A 22996-nucleotide genomic window follows, 5' to 3' on the forward strand; every position below is an offset into this window, starting at 1 on the left:
CCAAGTAATGACAGCAGCACCCTATGCAACACCAACTGGCATGTTTTCAGTTCAGTATAAAGGCATTTCAGGACAGTCATGAGAGAACTCCGAGGTGGGGGGTGGGGGTGGGATGGGATGGGGGCAAGGGAAACAAGTTGCGGTGTTAGCAAGACATAATACAGTCCAGCCACTCAACCTGCATGTGCCTTGTGCTCTAACTCCCACAGGAGGTTGATACCTGAAATTCCCACCTCGCAGAGTCCTAGAGCCTGAGCTCCAGCCAGAGCCCAAACGTCTACATCACAATTAAACAGCCCCTCAGTCCGAGCCAGCCGGAACGGACCAGTCACAGGTGTCTAACTGCGGTGTAGACATACCCTGAATCTCCTGAACAGCTGTGTTTCTCATCTGCAGCTAAATCACGAAATGAGCTGGTCACTGGTGGCTCAATCCTGCATGATGCTGAGCACTCCTGCAAGATGTTGAGCACCCTCAACTCTAATTGAAGTCAGTGGAAATTAAGGCCAATCAGCACCATCCAGGATCCAGCGCCTGCTGAGCAGCAGGAATTTCCTTTGACGTCACTGCTACTACTAACACCTAGCTCTTCCCTGGTTCTTTGCATCAGGTCTCAAAGTGCTTTACAAAGGAGGTCAGTATCAATATCGCCATTGACAGATGGGGAAATTGGGGCTCTGGAAGGTGAAGCGAGCTGCCCAAGGTCACCCAGCAGGCCAGTGGCAGAGTCAGGAATAGTATCCATGTCTCCCAAGTACAGTGCTCTAGCCACTGGGCTGCACTGCCTCCCAATATATGTTACAGATGATCAGAACCACTAAGAAGTTGGTGCCTGATGTATAAACAGAATCTGTATCAGGTGCTGGATAGAGTGAGGCACTTTCCTGCTTTTACTGTCCTGCAAATTTTTTTGAGCTTTTGACAAATTTTCCTATCCCAAATCGGGACTGTGACGGGGTTCACTCACTGCTCTGGCGCCTCCTGCCAGCTGTCATGGGAATTAGGTCTGCTCACCAAGGCGCCCTCCTCTGGTGGTGCCCCACCGCCGTCATTTTTGTTCCAGAACTCGCATCGCTCCCATTCTCCTCAGTGACACTGCCCTCTGGCTGTGCCACTCTCTGTATTCCCTCCTTCTGCAGGACCTGCACTCTGTCCAGCTACTCTCTCAGTGGCAACTGCAGTTCATTGTCCCGGGGCTGCTTCCCACACAGCTCCAGAACCCTCTTCTGCCCTTACCTCAGTCTGCAGGTCCTAACAGCCAGCCAGGAGTTCTCTCTAGCTCCCCTGGCCCGTACTTGCAGCGCTGCTCTGTCTCAGGTGCTGGCGCTCCTTCTTGCTGCTAGGAGACTGGTGGTCTCCCCTCAAGCTCCAGGCAGCTACTGAACTCTGCTCTGCCCCACAGCCCTTCTTATATGAGTGTGCCAGCCTACAGACCAGTCAGCCTCACCTCAGTCCCAGGAAAAATCATGGAGCAGGTCCTCAAGGAATCCATTTTGAAGCAAATGGAGGAGAGGAAGGTGATCAGGAACAGTCAACATGGATTCACCAAGCACAGGTCATGCCTGACCAACCTCGTAGCCTTCTGTGATGAGATTACTGGCTCTATGGATATGGGGAAAGCAGTTGATGTGATGTACCTTGACTGTAGCAACACTTTTGATATGGTCTCCCACAGTATTCTTGCCAGCAAGTTAAAGAAATATGGATTGGATGAATGGACTATAAAGTGGATAGAAAGCTGGCTAGCTCAATGGCTTGATGTCTAGTTGGCAGCCGGTATCAAGTGGAGTGCCCCAGGGGTTGGTCTCGGGGCTAGTTTTGTTCAACATCTTCATTTATGATCTGGACGATGGGATGGATTGCACCCTCAGCAATTTTGTGGAAGACACTAAGCTGAGGGGACAGGTAAATATGCTGGAGGGTAGTGATAGGGTCCAGAGACAAATTGGAGGATTGGGCCAAAAGAAATCTGATGAGGTTCAATAAGGACAAGTGCAGAGTCCTGCACTTAGGATGGAAGAATCCCATGCACTGCTACAGGCTGGGGACTGACTGGCTAAGCAGCAGTTCTGCAGAAAAGGAGCTGGGGGTTACAATGGATGAGATGCTGGATATGAGTCAACAGTGTGCTCTTTTTGCCAAGGAGGCTAATGGTACATTGGGCTGCATTAGTAGGAGCATTGCCAGCAGATCGAGGAAGGTGATTATTCCCCTCTGTTCGGTACTGGTGAGGCCACATCTGAAGTATTGCATCCAGCTTTGGAGCCCCCACTACAGAAAGGATGTGGACAAATTGGAGAGAGTCCAGTGGAGGGCAACAAACATGATTAGGGGTCTGGGGGTCATGACTTATGAGGAGAGGCTGAGGGAACTGGGCTTATTTAGTCTGCAAAAGAGAAGAGTGAGGGACGATTTGATAGCAGTCTTCAACTACCTCTAGAGGGCTTCCAAAGAGGATGGAGCTAGGTTGTTCAAAGTGGTGGCAGATGACAGAACAAGGAGCAATGGTCTCATGTTGCAGTGGGGGAGGTCCAGGTTGGCTATTAGGAAAAAACTATTTCATTAGGAGGATGGTGAAGCACTAGAATGGTTTACCTAGGGAGGTGGTGGAATCTCCATTCTTAGAGGTTTTTAAGGCCCAGCTTGACAAAGCCCTGGCTGGGATGATTTAGTTGGGGTTAGTCCCTACTTTGAGCATGGGGTTGGGCTAGATGACCTCCTAGATGACCTTTCTTTTTTTTTTTTTTTTTTTTTTGACAGGGTTATTTGCCTACTGGATGAGAAAAGAAGTAGATGTGATATCTTGATTTTAGTACTGCTTTAGACATAGTCCCATGTAACATTCTCATACGTAAATTAGTGAAATTTGGTCTAGAAGAAACTACTATAAAATGGATGCAAAACTGGTTGAAAAGCCATACTTATCCCATTATCAATAGCCCATTATCAATGGCTCACTGTCAAACTGGGAGACTATATCTAGTGGGGACCTTCAGTGGTCTCTCCTGAGTCTGGTACTAGTCATTCTTTTCATTAATGACTTGAATAATGGGGTGGAGGGTATGCTTACAAAATTTTCAGATGACACCAAACTGTAAGGGGTTGCAAGCACTTTGGAGGACAGGATTTGAATTCAGAATAACCTTGGTAAATTGGTGAATTGGTCTGAAACCACTAAGAGGATATTCAATCAAGACAAGTGCAAAGTACTATATGTAGGAAGGAAAAATAAAGTGCACAAATAAAAAAATTGGGAATAAGTGGCTAGGTATTGGAACTGGGTAAAGGATCTGGGGGTGGAATGGTACCCAGGGTTGTGAGATACCTTGCTGCGACCTAACCCAAGTGTGAGGAAATCTCTATGCCTGCTGTGAATCAGCACAAGCACTGCCTTCCAGGCCTCCGTTAGCCTCACTTTCTCCGTGCGGGTTAGTGATAGGCATACTAATACCTGAGTCCTCCAAGCATCCCCTGTAGCATCCATCCCCTTACCCACTGAACACTCAAAGAACTGCCAGACTTGCTGTTCCCAAAGGAACAGTGGACCACAGCTTATTAGTTACCCTTAGAACACAGCTCTGCTAAACACATGGCACTTAGATATACTTACAGTGAAAACAAGAATAAGCTTTCTCAGAGAACAGAGATTCAAATGATTGCTAGTGAGTAAATCATAACACACTTTCTAGAGACTAAATTTAACTAACAGGTTGTCCTTCTGTCTAAAGAAGCTTATCTTATCCAAGGTTCTCTCCAGTGATTTCAACCAAGCCTGGCTGAAAGATCCTTTTTTATGACACGAACTCACTGTCCATTTACTTCCTCAGTGAAGGATAACAAAGTATCGTCTTTCCCTCACTAAATATACCTGTCACACCTTTGATGCGTATCTCAAGATAGTCTCCCTCCCCCCCTTGGCCCCACACTGTTTACCTCTTCCTGATAGTTTCCTTCTGAAGTCCTCGGCAGCTCTTCATTAGCATTTGACTTAGAATACTAATTGTTGCCCAATGTGAACCAGACAATATTCCGTTTACACGTAAACATAAACAGATATACGGATAAACAACACTTGACTGGAGAAAAACCTGCTTTTCACCTTTCCTGATGACCAGCCCCACAGTTGCATCCCTTAAGAACATAATTTTCAGTATATAGTACATAACTCTTACGTAGTATCAGTACCTACGTTTCATAATTATATTGATGACCAGAATGACACAGGCTTTTATTACAGACCCCAAATGACCCTCTTTGGTCAACTAGAATGTAAATGACAGACCCAGGGGATTCCTATAATCCTTGTGCCCCCATTATGCCCTCTGCCAGTTGGCAGCAAAAGGTCCCTTGGCCACAGAGGGTAATAGTGGGATCATAAATTGAATCTGAATGAATAATGTCAAACAGTTGCAAAAATGGCAAATATCATTCTGGGGTGTATTAACAGGAGTGTTGTATGTAAGACACAGGAGGTAATTGTTCTGCTCTATTCAACAGTAGTGAAGCTTCCACTGAAGTACTGTGTTCAGTTTTGGGCACCACACTTCAAGAAAGACGTTGACAAAATGGAGAGCGTTTGGAGGATAGCAGCAAAGGTGATAAAAGGGTTAGAAAACCCTGACCTTTGTGGGAAAGTTAAAGAAAGTGTGTGTTCAGTCTTGAGAAAATAAGACTGAAGTGGGGGATGTGATAAGTTTTCAAATATATTAAGGGCTGCTATAAAGAAGACAGTAATCAATTGTTCTCCATGTCCACTGATGGTAGGACAAGAAGTAACTGACTTAATCTGCAACAAGGGGGATGTAGGTTAGAAGTTAGGAAAAACTCTCTAACTGTAAGGATAGCTAAATACTGGAATAGGTTACCAAGAGAAGTTATGGAATCTCCATCATTGGAGGTTTTTAAGAACAGATTAGACAAATACCTGTCAGAGGTGGTCTAGGCGTACATGATCCTACGTCAGTTCAGACAGAATGACTAGATGACCTCTCTAGGATCCTTCTGGCCCTAGGTTTCCATGATTCTATGGTGATCCAGCCACCACAGCAATTCCTGAGGGAACAAACATTGCTCTGTTGCTGTATCTGCCAGAAATACTCAGTGAAAAGAGTTCTCTTTCCTTCCCCCACATTCTTTTTCTTCACTTGACCCACACACCACTGCTGTGTTTGGATTTGGGTACCTTGGGTGAAGTTACTGTTAACCTCACAAATTGCACCCACTCCTTTCCACAATGTTTGAGCTTTTCTTGTTTGCATTCTGACATTGCATGAATGTGTACTGATACAGCACCATCATGTAGTGCCACTCCATTGTAATGACTCCTGAAGTAAATCTGGGCCTCTTCAAATGAACGGCAAGCTTATTTCCTGCGACCTGGAACAGAACCATGGAGGAGTATCCTGTGACTTTCAAGATGGGTGTCAACCATACCAAGGGTGTTGTAAATCCCCTGCATGAATAGTACCCCTGTGAATGTGCATGTAAGAAATGCCTAACACCGTTCTTGCACACCTCAGTGAAGCATAACCTCTACATCTTCTGTCAGAATTATATTACATCATTTCAAAGGCCAAAAGCCCTAGTTTACATTTCTTTCCCTTAGGATTGCCTGTGCCTATAACTTCATTTAGACAAGCAGTGATCCAGTTGCTGCTGATAGGCTGAATCAGCAAAAGGCACTTAGTCCATGTTGTTTTATTTAATTTTGTCTTATTTTTTGCTACTATTTGTGACGCTTGCAATGCATTCTCATTATTTTATTAGGAGCCATTTAACTTTCACAGCAGAGTGCACCTGATTGATTTTTTGACCTCCTCTCGCATTTCCATCTCCGGGATTGCTGTTGCTCTCTGAAATTGGATACCATTCCCTCCTCCAACCCCTAAACCTCAACAATCGTGAAATGTAATTAATGAAATGAGATAAGACATCATGGGACTGGATGCCCTGAGGGTCTATTGGAACCTACTACATTCACAAAAGTGTGTGATTTTAATGCCTTCTGACAACAGTTAGGACCAAAAAAGAGGAGGGGTGGTGAGTAGGGCAGGTCAGAGCAACTTTCTGGTTTTTGTGACACAAATAAAAAAATTAAAAATTGTCCATGACTATTCAGTGTCTGTGTTTAAACAAATTTCCTTTAGCTATGTTCATCTTTGTGTTGTGGATTCCCGCCCCGCCCCCATTGCAAATATTTGATTGATCTAGTTCTACTCACAAACATGTTCCCACAAGAGGAATTCCCAAGTTGTTTCTGAAAGTATTTGTGGAAACCACTTTTTAAATCTGCACCCTCAGATATTTACCTGGCAAGTGCTTTCACACTTATTCAGTCAAGGAATAGAAACTATAATATGTGCCATATCTAACCAGTCACAAGTAAGCAACATGGCATATATATCAAATATTTGCAATAAAAACAAAATACTCAACAAAATATTAATCACATCATTTCAGGTAATACTTGAGGGAATTGCAATCTGCTGGTGGATATTCTGTGAGAAGAAAAAGGAACATAATTAGCTGAATAACTTACTGTGAATTATTTACTTAGCTCTAGTATAAACACAGCTCAAAAACTTCCCTGCTCAAAAGCACAGCATGATGCTGAGCTCCTTGCAAATTAATTTATGGAGCTTTACCAACATGTACACCATTTTTTAAATTTTTTGAAACTTAGATTATTAAAAGATGCAACTATTATTTATTGTATTGCAGTAGCATGTAGAGGTTGCCGCTCCATTGTGCTAGCCACTGCACAAACATGACTAAAAGATGGCTCATGCCCTGAAGAGTTTACAGTCAAGCTCTGATCCTGAAAAAGTCTCCCCCACTCCCGTGCGTAACTTTATGCACGGTGCATAATACCATTTAAATCAATAAAACTACTCAACAAGCATAAAGGTAATCATGTGCAGAAGTCTTTGCAGGATTGAGGCCTTGGTACAAGACAAGACAACAAGTGGATACAACTGACTGGGGATCACATGGTAACGACATGATCACTGTGAAAAACCCTGGCCATATCACACCAGCTGCCTAACCATTATCGGGTTTTTCTATACACACCACAGCAGACGTGAGTTTTAAAGAGGACAATGCAGTGGCTTTGTGAAATTTTCTGGAGAGCAACTTCCATGCATAAGAGGTGGCATGGAGCAAAGCATCAAGGTGCTTGTTGGAAAATTTGACCAATATGTAAAACTAAAAAGAAAATTGTTGAAAAATTGTAGTTTGTCAATTCACATGTAAGCATGTAGGCCACAGCTGTTCTTTTCTTTTTTCCCCTGTCCTAGTTTAATAACGTACTCAGACCAGTACATTGAATATGATCCATTTATAACACCTGCTGAACCTTCCAATCCCTGGATAAGCGATGACGCTACTTTATGGGACATAGAAATGAGGTAAGAAATTGAAATTCCATAGAACTATGAATAACCTTAAAGCAATCCTTTCATTTTGTTTGTATTGCACTCCCCCATTGCCCCATATAGACAGTAGGTTGTATACGCGTGTAAGTTCAGAAGCGACACATGCTTGCAAGAAATAAGGGCTCATGCTATTTTTTTCTTTTCATAAGTTATATTAGATGGCCACAGAGAGGTCTGGGACTTTCTTGTTTGTTTTGCTCTTCTATGGCGTATAATAAATGCGTGAAAAGGTAAAAGAAAGAATGTAGTGGTGATTCTCCAGTGCCATGCACCTTGTGTGGTTATTTTATTTACACCCTTGAAAAATGGGTGTGCAGTTTTGCTAAACCGGAATGGTCATATTGTATACCCACTTTGCACAGGTGTGAATGACTACCCAAGATATAAGGCAGAATAAAGTTTAAACCCAGTGTCTTTATTTACTCGGATCACAATGACAGTAGCACTCGGGATTAGAATCATCGTGCCTGAGTGTATGTCTAGCAGTTGCAAGAGCAGCTCTGAGTGCAGCTTAGAGTATTTGGGTCCTGGCTCCCCAGCTCATTCACATATACCCATTGGTCACATTGCTAGACCTCAGTTCAGGCACCATGGTGATTAGGCAGCGTCCACTTCTCCCAATCCTTTGCTCTTACTGTGTGAATATTTAATTGGCATTCCTACTCATGACCAAATACAACCTGGGTGTGATATTAAAATAGTCAAATATTTCAAAAGGGAGCTACAAATTCGCTCCAATCATGTTCATGCCTGACTATGAGATGGAAACGTAAGGTAAAACCTGCTCTTTGGAACTTGGAGGTAAAAAAACTCAAAATCAAAATACTGGGTCTGCCTCTGGAGGGCCAGTCCATGCTGAATCATCGTCTCCAGGCACATGGTTTCCTGTGGGGAGTAGCAGACTCAGCAGCCAGACATCAAATCCTGTCCTAAAAGAAATCCAAGGACAGAGCAAATGGATTTATGTGTTTCCCTCAATTGTGAAAGGTACCTCTACACTTTCCCTCCATTGCACACAGGAATCTGTGATCCATTTCTTAATCCCTACTTCCCTTATCTTTTATTTTATGATACCCTGGACTTATTTTTAATCTATTTCACTTTTGTTTTTGCTTCCCCTGCAAGACCCTGATGCAATTTTAATCTCTTTAACTAGTTTTGTATCAAATAAACAGCCATAACTGCAGCAAAATGCCCCTCTGATGTTAACAGAATGCTGGTACCCTGATATCTAAACCTATATTATAACTGTATCTCCCCAAGTGGCCAGTGTGGTGTCTCCTGAAAGACTTTTGTGCTCCTGAGAACTATGATTTAAACCTGGTATCAGGGCTGCATATGAGTGTAAAAGAAATGCCTCACCACCTCTAGGGTCTCAGGTCAGGTTAATGGAGATGATACTCCTGGTGATGAAAATGAGAAGACGGTTTTTCTGGGAGAACAATAGCTCGATAGGTCCATTTTATTCTCTAATGCAAGAACATCAGCTGCATCTGCATCTAGTTGCAACTTGTTTGAATAATTTTGAAAGCTGAGACTCCCCGCCACCCCCTTTTCAGGAAAATGAAACAATTCACACCTATTTCAAACCCACCATGTGTTGGCAAAGGCCTACCCATCTTAATTTATACAGCTACTGTGACCCTGCAGCTAGTCCTTCCTGGAACCCCACACTTTGGGAAATGCATCTGTAAAGTAATTAAATTTTGGATACAGATTGGGCTGTCAGGTGGAGGTCATATCAAATCCCGGTTCACTCCATGCCCTAATACTAACACGGCTGCTACTCTGAAGACTTTAAAAGACTCCATTCCCCCAGTAACATTTATTTTACCTTTGTTTAATCTTTACACCAAAGGAAAATTAAAAGCAGGCACACTAATGTAAACTCCTGCATCCTGGCCCCCTTTGTCCTTTTTGCAGGGACCCCCACTATCGATTAGAGTCTCTGATTTTAGGAATCTTTCGTGACCAGGCCTCATCTGTAATCTGTGAAACAGAAAAGCATGTCGCTCGCTAGGCATTGCACTTGTCTTAAGGAGACCGAGATTCTAATACTACTACTCTGAGCAACCGTGTTGTATTTTAATGGATGTCTCTTATTTGTTACCTAACGTCATGTCACTCTTAATCAGAGACTCCTCGAGCTTTTTCATAGTGTGGGCCACATTTTAATGCATTGCTGTTCTCCTGGAAACCTCTCTTCTAATTTGCAATAGCAGACACCACCTTCTCCCATTTGCAAATATACCATATCCCTGATGTAACTATAGAAATTACTGTTCCATGGAACAATAATATTAGGGAAGTATTTAGGACAAGATTTTCGAAGGTGACTAGTGATTTTATGTGCTTCCATTTTTGGATATGCAATTTAAGACACCTTAAAAAGGCCAGATTTTCAGAGGAGTGGGTGTCCTAGTCTTCAGTTCTTCTTTGCATATGGTGCATGATGGCCTCCATTTGTGTGAGTTACTAGAGAAGCCTCACCCTTTGGTTAGTCATCCTTTTTCCCTTTGATGTTGAATAGAGTCAATTGACATTCAGGCTTTTTGGACCACAGATGGACATGCATTCACTCTTACCTTTCCTCTCCCTCACCTTAACAGCAAAGAGCCCAGCCAACAGCGTGTGAAAAGATGGGGCTTCTCTATAGATGAGGTGCTGAAGGATCCAGTGGGGCGAGACCTGTTCCTTCGTTTTCTGGAGTCCGAATTCAGTTCAGAAAACCTCAGGTAAAACCCCTCCACTTGAGCTGTATGCACAGGTTCACACTCATGTACTGGGCCAAATCCTGAAATCCTTACTCAGGCAAAACCGCTCATTGAAGTCAATAGGAGTAAAGACTGAGTGAGAGTTACAGGATTTGGCCCACAGCATATGCACTGTAAATTTAATAGACGTTTATACAAGTGGTGCATTTATGAAAACATGTAGATAATCATGACCAAAGCCACCTTTGCCAAGGGTCTGTCAGTGTGTCAATAATAAACCTGCAGCTTGCAAAGGTTGAACATTGTGATGAATCAGAACATACATATGACAGGTTTCAGAGTAACAGCCGTGTTAGTCTGTATTCGCAAAAAGAAAAGGAGTACTTGTGGCACCTTAGAGACTAACCAATTTATTTGAGCATGAGCTTTCGTGAGCTACAGCTCACTTCATCAGATGCATACCGTGGAAACTGCAGCAGACTTTATATATACACAGAGAATATGAAACAATACCTCCTCCCACCCCACTGTCCTGCTGGTAATAGCTATAAGCTATTATAATAATAAGCTATTACCAGCAGGACAGTGGGGTGGGAGGAGGTATTGTTTCATATTCTCTGTGTATATATAAAGTCTGCTGCAGTTTCCACGGTATGCATCTAATGAAGTGAGCTGTAGCTCACGAAAGCTCATGCTCAAATAAATTGGTTAGTCTCTAAGGTGCCACAAGTACTCCTTTTCTTTTAACATACATATGGGTTCATATACAATAAGCAGTGCGGGGATTCTACAGAAGAAGTAGTATGTGATGATGTAATTAGAGAATATCATAATGCATCCAAAAAAGGGGGTCAAATTAAGGTTGCATAGTGGTGTGAAGCAGTGATATTGTGTCCTGATTTGTCTTTATTTCTGATGAAGTTCAGGATCAGATTCACCATGCTTTGTGCCTACAGCAAGCACCTGAAGTTAAACTGAGTTTGGTTGACCACATCTGGAATTGTGGCATCACCAAATGAATCCAGCAGGGAAGAGAAAACTAGGGCAGTTAGAAAAGGGAGAGTCCATGTTTACACCTGCCTTATACATATCTGAAATCAGAGGAATGGACAGGCTGAAAAGGGACATCATAGTTTATTGGGATTTTAGCAAAATAAATTCCTTAACTTTCCTTAATTTAAATAGATTAAATAATTCAGAGAACATGAAATGTGATGTGACAAACTCCTCACAATGCACTATGAGTCAATAATTTTCATCAAGAATAGCAGAAACAAAACCTATTCTTTAATGAGAATCAAACTATACAATTGTCAACAATTTTTAATCTCATTAAAGAGTTCCCCATGGGTATGCATAATGGAAACACAGTCCATGGGAGGGATGCAGTCCAGAAACTAATTTAAAGGATGGTTTATGTTCTGTGTAATATTTCTAATACAGAGCCAAGTCATGCAGTCCTTGAATATGCAAAATCCCGATAGATTTCCCTACAGTATCTTCTTTATAGTTAACACCACTGCATAATGGGAAATTTAAGCCACAGAAAATAAGGTATGTAAAAATGGCTTTTAGAGACTAAAAGTCAGGAAATTAAAGCTGAAATTCCCTGGGTCAGGGGCTGCAGAAAGTGGGTGGTGACCTCATTTACCAGCTGAAGTGCAATACCTTAGCACAGGAAGGTAAGGGTAAGAGTTGCGGTGAGAATATAGCTTCATTTGAAGATTAAAGGTGGCTTCAAATTCCCATATGTTTCTATGGCTTAATTTTGTGTTTCTAAAGCTTCAGGAATAAGGAAATGAATGTTAAATGCTGCAGTTCTTATGGAGTCCAGTAAAAATAGACAAGACATGCACATTCCAAATTACATCATCACAGTGTCTATCAAATGTTATTCTTGTTGGCAATCTCAGTATAGCGGCCAACAGCTGAGCGGGCACAGAGATTGAATCACCCTTTCTCCCTAAGAAGCAGTCCCTCTAGAGGAGAGTTAGAACACTTTGGCAGGGCAATACTGGGCAGCTTGCATTTCTGCTGCCAGCACAATATCTGTTCTGAGGATATAAAGACGATTAATTAGGACCCAATTCTCATCAGGTGTAAATTAATGTGGTTCCTGAAATCAATGGAGTGACTCCACTTCACACCACCTGAGAATCTAACCCAGTGTCTTTCACTGGCTCTAAATTTATGTAATTATTTTAACTTTAAGAATGAAATATGAATGAACTTGGTGAACAATGCAGACATTAGAGCACTGAGTTAGTGCATGAGAAAAGTGAAATTCACTGGAAAATTGTTTTAAACTATAGGAAACTGAGTCAAATGAGAAATCTAAAAAGTAAATGAACAGCATAAAAAGTTTTAAAAAAATACAATTTTCATTTTTTTTTTTTACTTTTACTGATCTAAAAAGTTATTTGTAACACAAGCAAGGCAATATTTTTAAATGGTCTTTAACCTTACCAAGCCCCTTTAAGTGGCTCTTGAACGTCTAAATCTTCATTGCACTTATATACATTTGTGTTCTTGTTCTGGCAATTAATCTGCCATTATGAAACACCGGTTAGATCTTTGCCATTAAACTATGGTGTGTTCCTCAGATTCGCTCTGTGAAATGCATCCATGCTTGGACTAATGAAGGGCAAAAGGTTTGCCTCTGGCAGGTGTGCATGCACTCAGCCCACTCTACTGAATCCCGAGGGTACCATAATTAGAAATCAAGTTGTTACCTTTCTGTGTCACCGCTAGCCACTCCCGATGCCGATATGTATTCTCTTTAACCTTGAGGTAAAGCCTACGTACGTGCAAAAGGGAAGGAGGCCTTTCACGCAAACTATCCCAAAGCCCAATGGAGTTAAACAACAGTTTACAGGATAGGCCCTGACCCTGCCTGGCAATCCACTAACACAGATCCTTAACTCCAGTGGGACTCCACACAAACACGGGGTTCCATATTAGCAGATCCTCATACTGACTGAGGCCTTAGATAATAACTAACACAAGGAGAGAAAAATGAAGACCTATTCACAAGAGAAAATAGAAACATCTTGGATTGTAGAAGGCTTTGCACCAACAGAGGTGTGGAATTGTATGGAGGGACAGAGGGAAGGCCAGTGCTAGACACAATCAAGCAAAATTTATACTTGTACTTACTAATGAATGTCTGAGAAGTTGTAGGTAATTTCTTTAGGATGAACGATTATTTAATGCTCCACGCTTGCTAGAAAATTCCCATCTGCAACCATTCTTTAAAGACACTGCAACCAACAGATATCAGTAGATGTGTGAGGTGATCACAATGAGCCATATTCTTTCATTAGGGCATGAATGCAACCCTCATTAATGTTGATAGGAGTTACATGCACACATCAAGGGGAGAATAGACCCATATGTTACTGAGTGGCCAACAAGACAGATACAAATGGGTGAAAACTGGAAAACTCAGAAGTTACCAGGAGTGCAACCAAAGAGGTTTCCTGCAATGTGCACTGGGCTGGCTGATTTAGTTCCTTGAAATGTTTTTACATTTCATTATTATCATAATGCCTAGGAGCCCCTGTCATGTACCAGGACACCATTCTGCTAGATGTTCTACAAACACGGAATAAAAAGACAATCCCTGCCCCAAATAGCTCATAATCTAAGTATAAGACAAAAGAGGGATATAGAAAAACTGATGGGGAGTATCAGGAAACAATGTCAGTACTGGTGAGCATGATTGGCAGTGGTCTCTGTACAGCAGCAGTCTAACCATTGTCCAGTTTTATGTAAGCAAGCCACGTAGCACAGTTAAGGAGAGATTTGAAAGAGGATAATGAGTTAGTTTTCTATATGTTTTCAGAGAGATTCTCGCAAGCATGAAGGGCAACATAGAAAAAAGAACAAGGTGTTTGAAAATGTAATAAGTGGGCAATTGAGACAGACATCACAGGCTGATTGGAACTGGGAGTCAACTATTTTAAACTGAATGAGAAATTATATGTAGGGTGGGGATAACCTGTGAAGTTCTGTGACAGTAAAGACAATGAGCTTATATTTGATGTGATAGAGAAGAGGGAGCCAGTGGAGGGATGCAAAGAGAGGGGTAACACGGTCAAAGTGACAGGCTAGGAAAATGATCTTTGCAGCAGCATTCTGAATGGATATGAGGAGGGGCAAGACTGCATTTTCCAAGCCAAAAAAAAAAAAGGATGTTGCAGTAATCGAGATACAAGATGATGAGAATCTGGATGAGGTTAACTGTGTCGATGGATAGGAAAAGAGCAAATTGGACCAAAGTCGGCTCTCAGCTACACTGGTGTAAATCCAGATTCACTACACTGACTTCAGTGGGGCTACAGCACTCCTCTGTAATGGAGAGCAAATCTGGTCCTTTGAGTGAGACTTCAGTGAAACTGCCCATGTAAGAACTGCAGGATCGGGCTCACGCACTCCTGGGTTTGGTTGAACTCTATAACTTATTTATTTACTGGCTGTTATTTATGTTAGAGCAGGAAAGTCCATCCTTTTTCTCACTGTTGATTTCACTCTTCTTTCTCTCACTCTTTTCTTTCACCTTTCTGTCACTATCTTTGATCTGCAATTTGATTTGCTTTTCTTGGTTTTTTGGAGCTCAAAAAAGTATAGCAGATTGCTGAGATGTTCAGTCCTCCAGTCAGAAGATTTTTCCCAGCTTCAAAGAGTGTCAGTTGGAAAGAAAGCTAAAAGGGACAATGGGAGAAATCAGCTTATCCAAGGGGAAGGGAAATTGTACCCCTGACCACAGACCTAAGTAGACAGCACATCCATCCTTTGTATACAATGCCCAAAGGCACTTAGATACTACGGTGATGAGCATGATATAAAAATCTGAGTAGAATAGAAATGCAAAGTGTGCAGCACACTAAAGCAGGTGTTTCTGTGTGTTGATGGGATGGGCTAACTCTGGAAAACCAAGTGCTGAAGGCAGAGCTAGTTGCAAAATGCTTTTTCCGATGGAAAATGTTGACTACTAATAGAAAACCAAAATTTTTGACCAAAAACTGAAAGTATTGATTTTTGGTTTTCTGATGAAACATCAAAAATGGGGGGGGAGGGTGGAAATTAATTGAAAACCCAATTTTCCATTGAATAAAATGTTTATATGAGAAATTTTTGACCAGCCATAGTATTTGCACCAAAATGCAATCACATTATGGTGAATTTACAGAAGGGCTGAACAGAAGACAATGCTGATGTCTGAGTTATACTATGAGTTTCAGTTAGATTTATTACTGGGATGGTTACACTCTTTACTGCAAATGATGTAATGAAAATCTGAAACTTTACTGAAGTTAAAATGCCTTCACATTCAACATTCATTTCTCTAATCTTCTCTTGGCCACCAGAGGGCACAAAAACTCTATTTCTGATCTTACTGTGGGCACAGAGAAAACTGTGTGCTTCAGCAGTGAGAATAATTTTTATGTCACGTTTGCCTGGGTAGCAAATTGTACCTAACCATTCGGGAGACCGGGATCAAAATCCTGCTCCTTTCTGTACTCTCATCCTACAATATACCCACGCATTACACCCAGGTTGTGCACTGGAGGGAGCATTTACTTATTTATTTGTAAGTGCTCCCGAGCATGCTAGGTGCCTCACAAACAAGTAAAAAAAGGCACATTTCCTGCCCACGGAGCTAAAATGCAGAAATAAGAGCAGCTTCCAGGTGGAGGCTAGGGAAAGACAATACAGGGAAGGAAGTATAAAGTTTATAAATATAGGACCAGAGCCTCAGCTGAAGAGATGAGGCTGTAGGAAGGTAGCTTCTCCAGCCAGGGGTCAGTTCAGCAGCCTAAAGGCTGCTCTAAGTTACACCAGCTCCTGCAGTCTCTCTTAGGAATTGCTGCATCAGTGCTCCATCCTACCCCTAGCACACCACCTTCCTGCAGCTCCATACCCCAGATACACTCCCTTTTGGGCAGCTTTCTGCAGTCTCATTTAACATTAAGGAGGAAAGATAGGCTATAGACATGACACCCTTACAAATTAAGTGGACGTCTTAAAAGAAGATAGAGGAAATAAGGACACATAGGACACCACAGCCAACCCAAAATAAAAATGTCTCCCTATTTTATAAAACTGACTGCTGAAATCCAACTTAGAGAACATTGACTAAATGGCCTTGGTGCAGTCCCAGTGCATTTCACTGCCAGCATACTGTAGAGTGAGAGAATAGCAACTATATATAAAAAAATCTCTAAAAGCATTACTCATTGTAAGTCAGGGTTACAGAATTAGGCCCCGTGTGTACCAAAGTTCTGCAAACGCCCCAGCAAATAGTCATGAAGTAGGACAGCTAGTCACTTCATGTGAATTAGTTCAGGATAATAAGTCATGCCTAGACAGGCTCCAGGACAAGGACAGAAGGAGAAAGCTGATGCTGTTGTTGGCTTGTCTCTGCCCTTCCTTTGTCTATGGCAATTCATGCCTATAACTTCCTGCTCAGTGTCTGCTGAACGTTACCCAGCAGACCTTCTATTTATTTATTTCAGCCCTGGCTCCTCTCTGTTGCTACACTCCCAAGTGCCTTGGTGTGGGTGCCACTTCCTGCATACGTTTACATAATGCACTCAGGGCCAGATTTACACCTTATGCTCCTCTAGGCACAGCATCTTCAGTGCCTTCCCCGCCTACGGCTGACCTTTCCGTTGCACACAGTTTTAGAGCAGTAAGGCACCCCTAGGCATGTGCCTACTGTGCCTAATTGGAAATCTGGCCCCGTATGCACTTGCTTGCAACTGTGACCAATGTGTGCTGTTTGGACGGAGACTACTTGGGCTATGCTCCTTTTCCAGGAAGCTGTGATCCCTTTAGTGTTATGCAACCACTGAGCACAGTGACCATGCGGCTTTGCCCTCTTCCCTTTTTGCTAAGGGTTTCTTGTTTACTTTACATGTCTTAGCCATGAAATGACACACTTTCCCTCATTCCCTGTCCCCCTGTAGTCAGAACCTGAGAAGAAAGTTTTTACAGATTAAGGATTGAGGCCTTTCACAGACCTGCTTTATAAATACAGTTTGACCCTGCACATTATACAGTATCTGTTCTTCATTATAATGTCCAAAGAGGACTACACCAGATTGCAATCTTAAGGCTGTAATGAAGATGGGTTAAGCGATGAGCTAGTATCATTTGCCTTGAGAATGAAAAATATTCATTGTAATGATCCATATAAACTGTTGATGCTGATTGTGGGCCCACAAAATTGTTGATCTTTGAAGTGTTCTTCATTTCAGTTGGCTGGTTGCCTCTACTCTTTCTTGCTGGTTGCTAGGGCTGTAGAGGAGGAGACCATGAATGGCCAGCCAATCAAGCTGCAGGAGGCTTTAAAAGGTCAAAGTAGCACAGCCCACTGCTGTCTCTCACAGATTTCACGGATGGATTAAGTACTTCAGTCTGGTGAGAGAGTTTGTAGCAACAAGGAGGAGCAGGAGACAAATCTATTTTTATGACACTGATCATAACAAGAGAGAAAATGGTGCAAACTCACCTCACTCATGTTAGAAGTCCAGGTGTGTAGGAAAGGCCTGCTACTGGCTAGAGAGTTGAGCAAGGAATATTATTCCTTTACAGTGTCATGTGGTGGCCCAAGCTCACCAAGATATATTCTTTGGCCTTTCTCTGAAACTCTGGATATTGGCTATCCATTCTCCTGTAGCTGTATGGACCCTGCAGAGCTTATAGGAATGACAGGCAGTTTGTATGCATACAGTCAGACATGCAGGGAAGTGGCACATTTTGAATATGAGACATTCTAGAGTTACTTTTCTGCCCCTCATAATGTTTTAGTGGATTGGTGTAGAGCATGTTGGACCTCTCCAAGTCAAGTACATAAATGGATACTCTGCCGTTGACTCCAGTAGGTGTAGGACCAGGCCCCACTGGTTCAGGATTCTGCTAGGGTTGATCCACAAAGTTATTTCTGAGTTTTTTCTTTTCTCTTTCTTCTCTGTTTTGTTACTTCCCATAAAAGGTTTTGGTTGGCTGTCCAAGATCTCAAAAGACAATCTTTGCAGGATGTCGCCACCAGAGTGGAGGAAATCTGGCAAGAGTTTCTATCTCCAGGGGCACAAAGCCCTATAAACCTGGATTCTCACAGCTATGAGAGAACAAGTCAAAACGTCCAAGATCCAGGGAGATACACTTTTGAAGATGCCCAGGTTTGGATTTTGATTTTATTACTAGTAGGAAGCTAGTAATTAAATAGCTAGTTTTATGATAACTCCTTATATTTTACTATGGCATCATTATCCACTTAATTTTAAGAAAAAAAGAGAGGTGCAGTTGGAAAGGACTTCAGTGATTTCAGCTCAGGCAGGGTGAACTGTATTTCTCTAAATCTATTGGCTTTAAGAGGCTAATACTCCCCTGGAAACAAAGATGTTCCTAAACTGACAAATCTACAAGGAGTGCTAAGTTGGAGCAAAGTGTCTGGTCCAGGCCATGGACAGGGTTAGTTGCCAAGTTGGCGTCAAGAGACAAGTAGCGGAGTCGGTGCTGTGCCAGGTCAGGATACCAGGAAGTCAGGATTAGACACCAGTTACAGAGAGGAGGAAAGTAGTGAAGTTGGGGATGAGTCAAGAGATGGAGCCTAAGGTTCACAATAAGGCAAGGCCTGGAGCGGAAGCAAGCAGGTGGTCTGCATCATTGCTCACACAGCTCCCTGTGATGGCTTCCTGGTTTATACACTGGCATAGGCCAATCAGAGGGCTGCCATCCAGGCCCCACTGGATGGTACTTCCTGAAGTGTCTAGATTCACAGGGTTCCCTCACAAAGCCCAGTCTGAGCTCCTGGTGGCAATGTGAAAGCGTTAGCATCCTGGAACCTCCATGGTCTCAAGTTCTAGTCCCACAGGTGCTTATATCACCCGCCCTTCAGGCTCCCCCTCAGAGTGGTGCTGGTCCAGACTTGTTGGGGTGAGTCCTTTGGAACTCCCTCACCTGGAGCATGGACAAGGGAAGCACATTCTCAGGTGTGCTTTTTGGGACCATTATCTTCCCAGTCCACAAGATAGTACAGGTGTCCACATGTCTATTGGACATCGAGGATGGCATGCACTTTGAACTACTCGTGACCCTGGATTTTGACTGGTGGTGGTGGTGTGGTTTGATTGGGGAAGAGATTATTAGTATAGGGCTTCAAAACGGAAATATAAAAAACTGCATGTATTTTGGGGGACTGGAGAAGCTGTAGTATAAAGGTAACCAAGTTGATCTATTGTCATATCTGGAAGGGTCCCAGGAACTGGTGGTCCAGTTTTCAGGAGGGTTGACTGGTCGGGAGATTTTTTGCAGCAAGCCACACCTTCTGGCCTACTGTGAATGCCAGAGTTCCCTGTTGTCAAAAAGTGTGCATGCCTCCTGTAAACCTTCTTCACCACTAGCTGGTTCTTGAGCTCCTTCTGGATAAGATGAATCTGTTGGACCTAATTAGTGGCAGCAGGGATCAGGGAGGCTGCTGGTAATGCCAGCTGAATGTGGCAACCTATAATTTGAGAAGAAGAGGCTCTAACCTGAAGAGGCCTGGGTTGGCAGTGTTATATGAAAACTCTGCATACGGCAGAAGCATGGAGCAGTTATCCCGGTGATAGTTCATGAAACATCTAAAGTATTCTAGTACTTGGTTCACCCTTTCAGTTTGCCCATCTGTTTGGGGATGGTGCATGGGGAGGTAACTATGCAGACATCCAGTAACCAGAGCACTACACACCAGAAGCAAGAGGTAAACTGTGGGCCTTGGTCTGAAACTATGTGGTCTGGAAGTCTGTGAAGATGAACTATGATTTGCATCAGGAGTTGGGCAGTATTCTCAGCAAAGGAAAGATGGTTGCAGGGGATGAAATAGGCCATTTTAGTCAGACGGTCTATGTCATAAATATAAAGGGAAGGGTAAACACCTTTAAAATCCGTCCTGGCCAGAGGAAAAACCCTTTCACCTGTAAGGGGTTAAGAAGCTAGGATAACCTCTCTGGCATCTGACCAAAATGACCAATGAGGAGACAAGATACCTTCAAAAGCTGGGGGAGGGAGAAACAAAGCCTCTCTCTCTGGTCTGTGTGATGCTTTCGCAGGGGACAGAACAGGAATGGAGTCTTAGAACTTAGTAAGTAATCTAGCTGGAGATGCGTTAGATTCTGTTTTCTTTAAATGGCTGAGAAAATAAGCTGTGCTGAATGGAATGGATATTCCTGTTATTGTGTCTTTTTGTAACTTAAGGTTTTGCCTAGAGGGATTCTCTATGTTTTGAATCTAATTACCCTGTAAGGTATTTACCATCCTGATTTTACAGAGGTGATTCTTTTTATTTTTTCTTCTATTAAAATTCTTCTTTTAAGAAACTGAATGCTTTTTCATTGTTCTTAAGATCCAAAGGTTTGGGTCTGTGTTCACCTGTGCAAATTGGTGAGGATTTTTATCAAACCTTCCCCAGGAAAGGGGGTGTAAGATTTGGGAGGATTTTGAGGGGAAAGACGTTTCCAAACGGACTCTTTCCTAATAATAATAATACCGGTTAGACTTTGGTGGTGACAGCAATAAAGTCCAAGGGCAAAAGGTAAAATAGTTTGTAACTTGGGGAAGTTTTAACCTAAGCTGGTAAAAGTAAGCTTAGGATGTTTTCATGCAGGTCCCCACATCTGTACCCTAGAGTTCAGAGTGGGGAAGGAACCTTGACATGGTGGCAGAGCGGTTGGATTAACTTGAAATCATTTTGAGATCAATTTGAGATTTTTTAAACCAGAAGCACAGATTGGAAAAGGATTTTTTTTTTTTCCTTTGGGCTGCTGAAAAGCAGGTTTTTGGCTGAAAGCAGTTAGAGGTTTTTTTTTTCTCTGCTTTGGGGCAAGGGCAGAGACAAAAGGGAATTGTCTTTTGTGAGCTGGAGTGTTCTCTACCTAAAGGCAGGGTAGTTAACCTCCTGCAGGGAAATTCACCAGTCTTCACAGACTAGAAGAAGTTTTTTTTTTACCTAAGAGCAACTAGAGGGTTTTTCTGCCTATTTGCCTGGAGACAAAGGTGTTAGGGGTTTTGGGGGTTTTTTTGGTTTTTTGTTTTTGTTTTGGGAAGGGGGGTTGGATTTTTCTGTAGGCTGACAATCACTATCAGAATATAGGTATCATATTACAGCACAGCAAAATATTACAAGCCAAGCTTTTTTGTTTGTTTGTTTGTTTTATTTCTAACTCTTGGGTGTAAAGTTAGTTAAAAACAGAGAGGTTAGGATGACAGACTCCACGTTTCAACAAAAGCTGGAATTAGCCAGATTTGAGGCTGAGGAAAAACAAAAGGAACATGAAAGACAGATAGATCTCATGCGGATGGGAATGGAGGCAAGGGCCAAAGAAATGGAGGAGAAGGAAAGAGAGAGGGAGCATGTGGAGGAGGAGAAGGAAAGAGAGAGGAAACATGCACTGGAGATGGAGAGGGCAAAGGCTCAGCAGAATATACCAACAAACCCTAGCAATCCTTCTCCAGGTACCACTTCCCATCCCAGAAAGTTCTCCACCTACAAGGCAGCTGATGATACCGAGGCCTTCTTAGAAAACTTCGAAAGGGCCTGCCTTGAGTACAGCATCTCTACAGACCAATAGATGGTAGAGCTGAGGCCGCAGCTCAGTGGACGCTTAGCTGAGGTGGCGGCTGAAATGCCTAAGGAACACACAAACCAGTATGAACTGTTTAAAACCAAGGTGAGAGTCAGAATGGGGCTAACACCCGAGCATTCCCGTCGGCGGTTCAGAGCCTTAAGGTGGAAAACAGACGTGTCATTTACCTGACATGCCTACCACATTGTGAAACGTGGGGATGCCTGGATATCAGGAGCAAGTGTTAAATCTCCAGAAGATTTGCCCTTCCTAATGCAAATGGAGCAGTTCTTAGAGGGTGTTCCTGAGGAAATAGAAAGATACATCCTAGATGGGAACCCCAAAACTGTAATCGAGGCGGGGGAGATTGGAGCCAAATGGGTGGAGGTGGCAGAAAAGAAAAAAACTGGTCACAGTTGGAGCAGATACCAGAAGGGGCAACCTCAGACCACACCCTACTACCAGGTGCAGCCCAAGGCCCCACCTACCCGCCAAAGAACCCTCCAGCCACCTTATCGTCCCACCACACCGTTCTCCAGCAACCCCCCTTGCCCCAGTGACCCGTCATCTGGACGATGTTTTAAATGTAACGAGCCGGGGCATGTAAAGGCCAACTGCCCCAAGAACCCCAAAAGATTACAGTTCTTTGCACCAGAATCACACCAGAGGTCCTCAGGCCCAGATACCTCCCAGTTACCCTCGGAGCGGAGGGAAACTGTGAGTGTGGGTGGGAAGAAGGTCACCATGTGGAGGGACACTGGAGCACAAGTGTTGGCTATCCATGCTTCCTTAGTGGATCCCAATTTAATTGACCCAGAGATCCAAGTGACAATTCAACCCTTCAAGTCCAACTCTTTCAATTTGCCTACAGCCAAGTTGCCTGTCCAGTACAAGGGCTGGTCAGGAACGTGGACTTTTGCAGTCTATGATGATTATCCCATCCCCATGCTGTTGTGGGAAGACTTGGTCAATCATGTGAAGCGAGCCAAGAGGGTGGGAATGGTCACCCGCAGCCAGGCTAAATAAGCCGTCACGCCTAGCTCTGTTCTGGAAACTTCTACCAGGACCCGGTCAGAGGTGATGGACCTGGACACCAGGCCAGTGTCTGCAACAGCAGTAGTGGATCCAATCCCAGAGACCCAGACAGAGCCAGAACCGAAACCGGCAGAACAACTAGCACCAGACCCATTGCCAGAACTGAATCCAGCACTTGCAACCCCAACACCAGAGGGCCCCA

The 22996-nt window shown here is 43.1% G+C and overlaps 1 protein-coding gene across 1 annotated transcript in view; it reads left to right on the top strand.

Moving 5' to 3' along the window:
* Positions 1–22996, top strand: part of RGS6 (regulator of G protein signaling 6) — a 449956-nt gene that overhangs the window by 388229 nt on the left and 38731 nt on the right. Inside the window, exons 12-14 of the mRNA XM_077819976.1 lie at positions 7299–7409; positions 10046–10171; positions 18150–18336. Coding sequence (XP_077676102.1) covers positions 7299–7409; positions 10046–10171; positions 18150–18336 — 424 coding nt within the window. The remainder of the gene's footprint in view (positions 1–7298; positions 7410–10045; positions 10172–18149; positions 18337–22996) is intronic.

The sequence above is a fragment of the Eretmochelys imbricata genome, chromosome 6, assembly GCF_965152235.1.
Source record: "Eretmochelys imbricata isolate rEreImb1 chromosome 6, rEreImb1.hap1, whole genome shotgun sequence".
NCBI classification, from domain to species: Eukaryota; Metazoa; Chordata; order Testudines; family Cheloniidae; genus Eretmochelys; species Eretmochelys imbricata.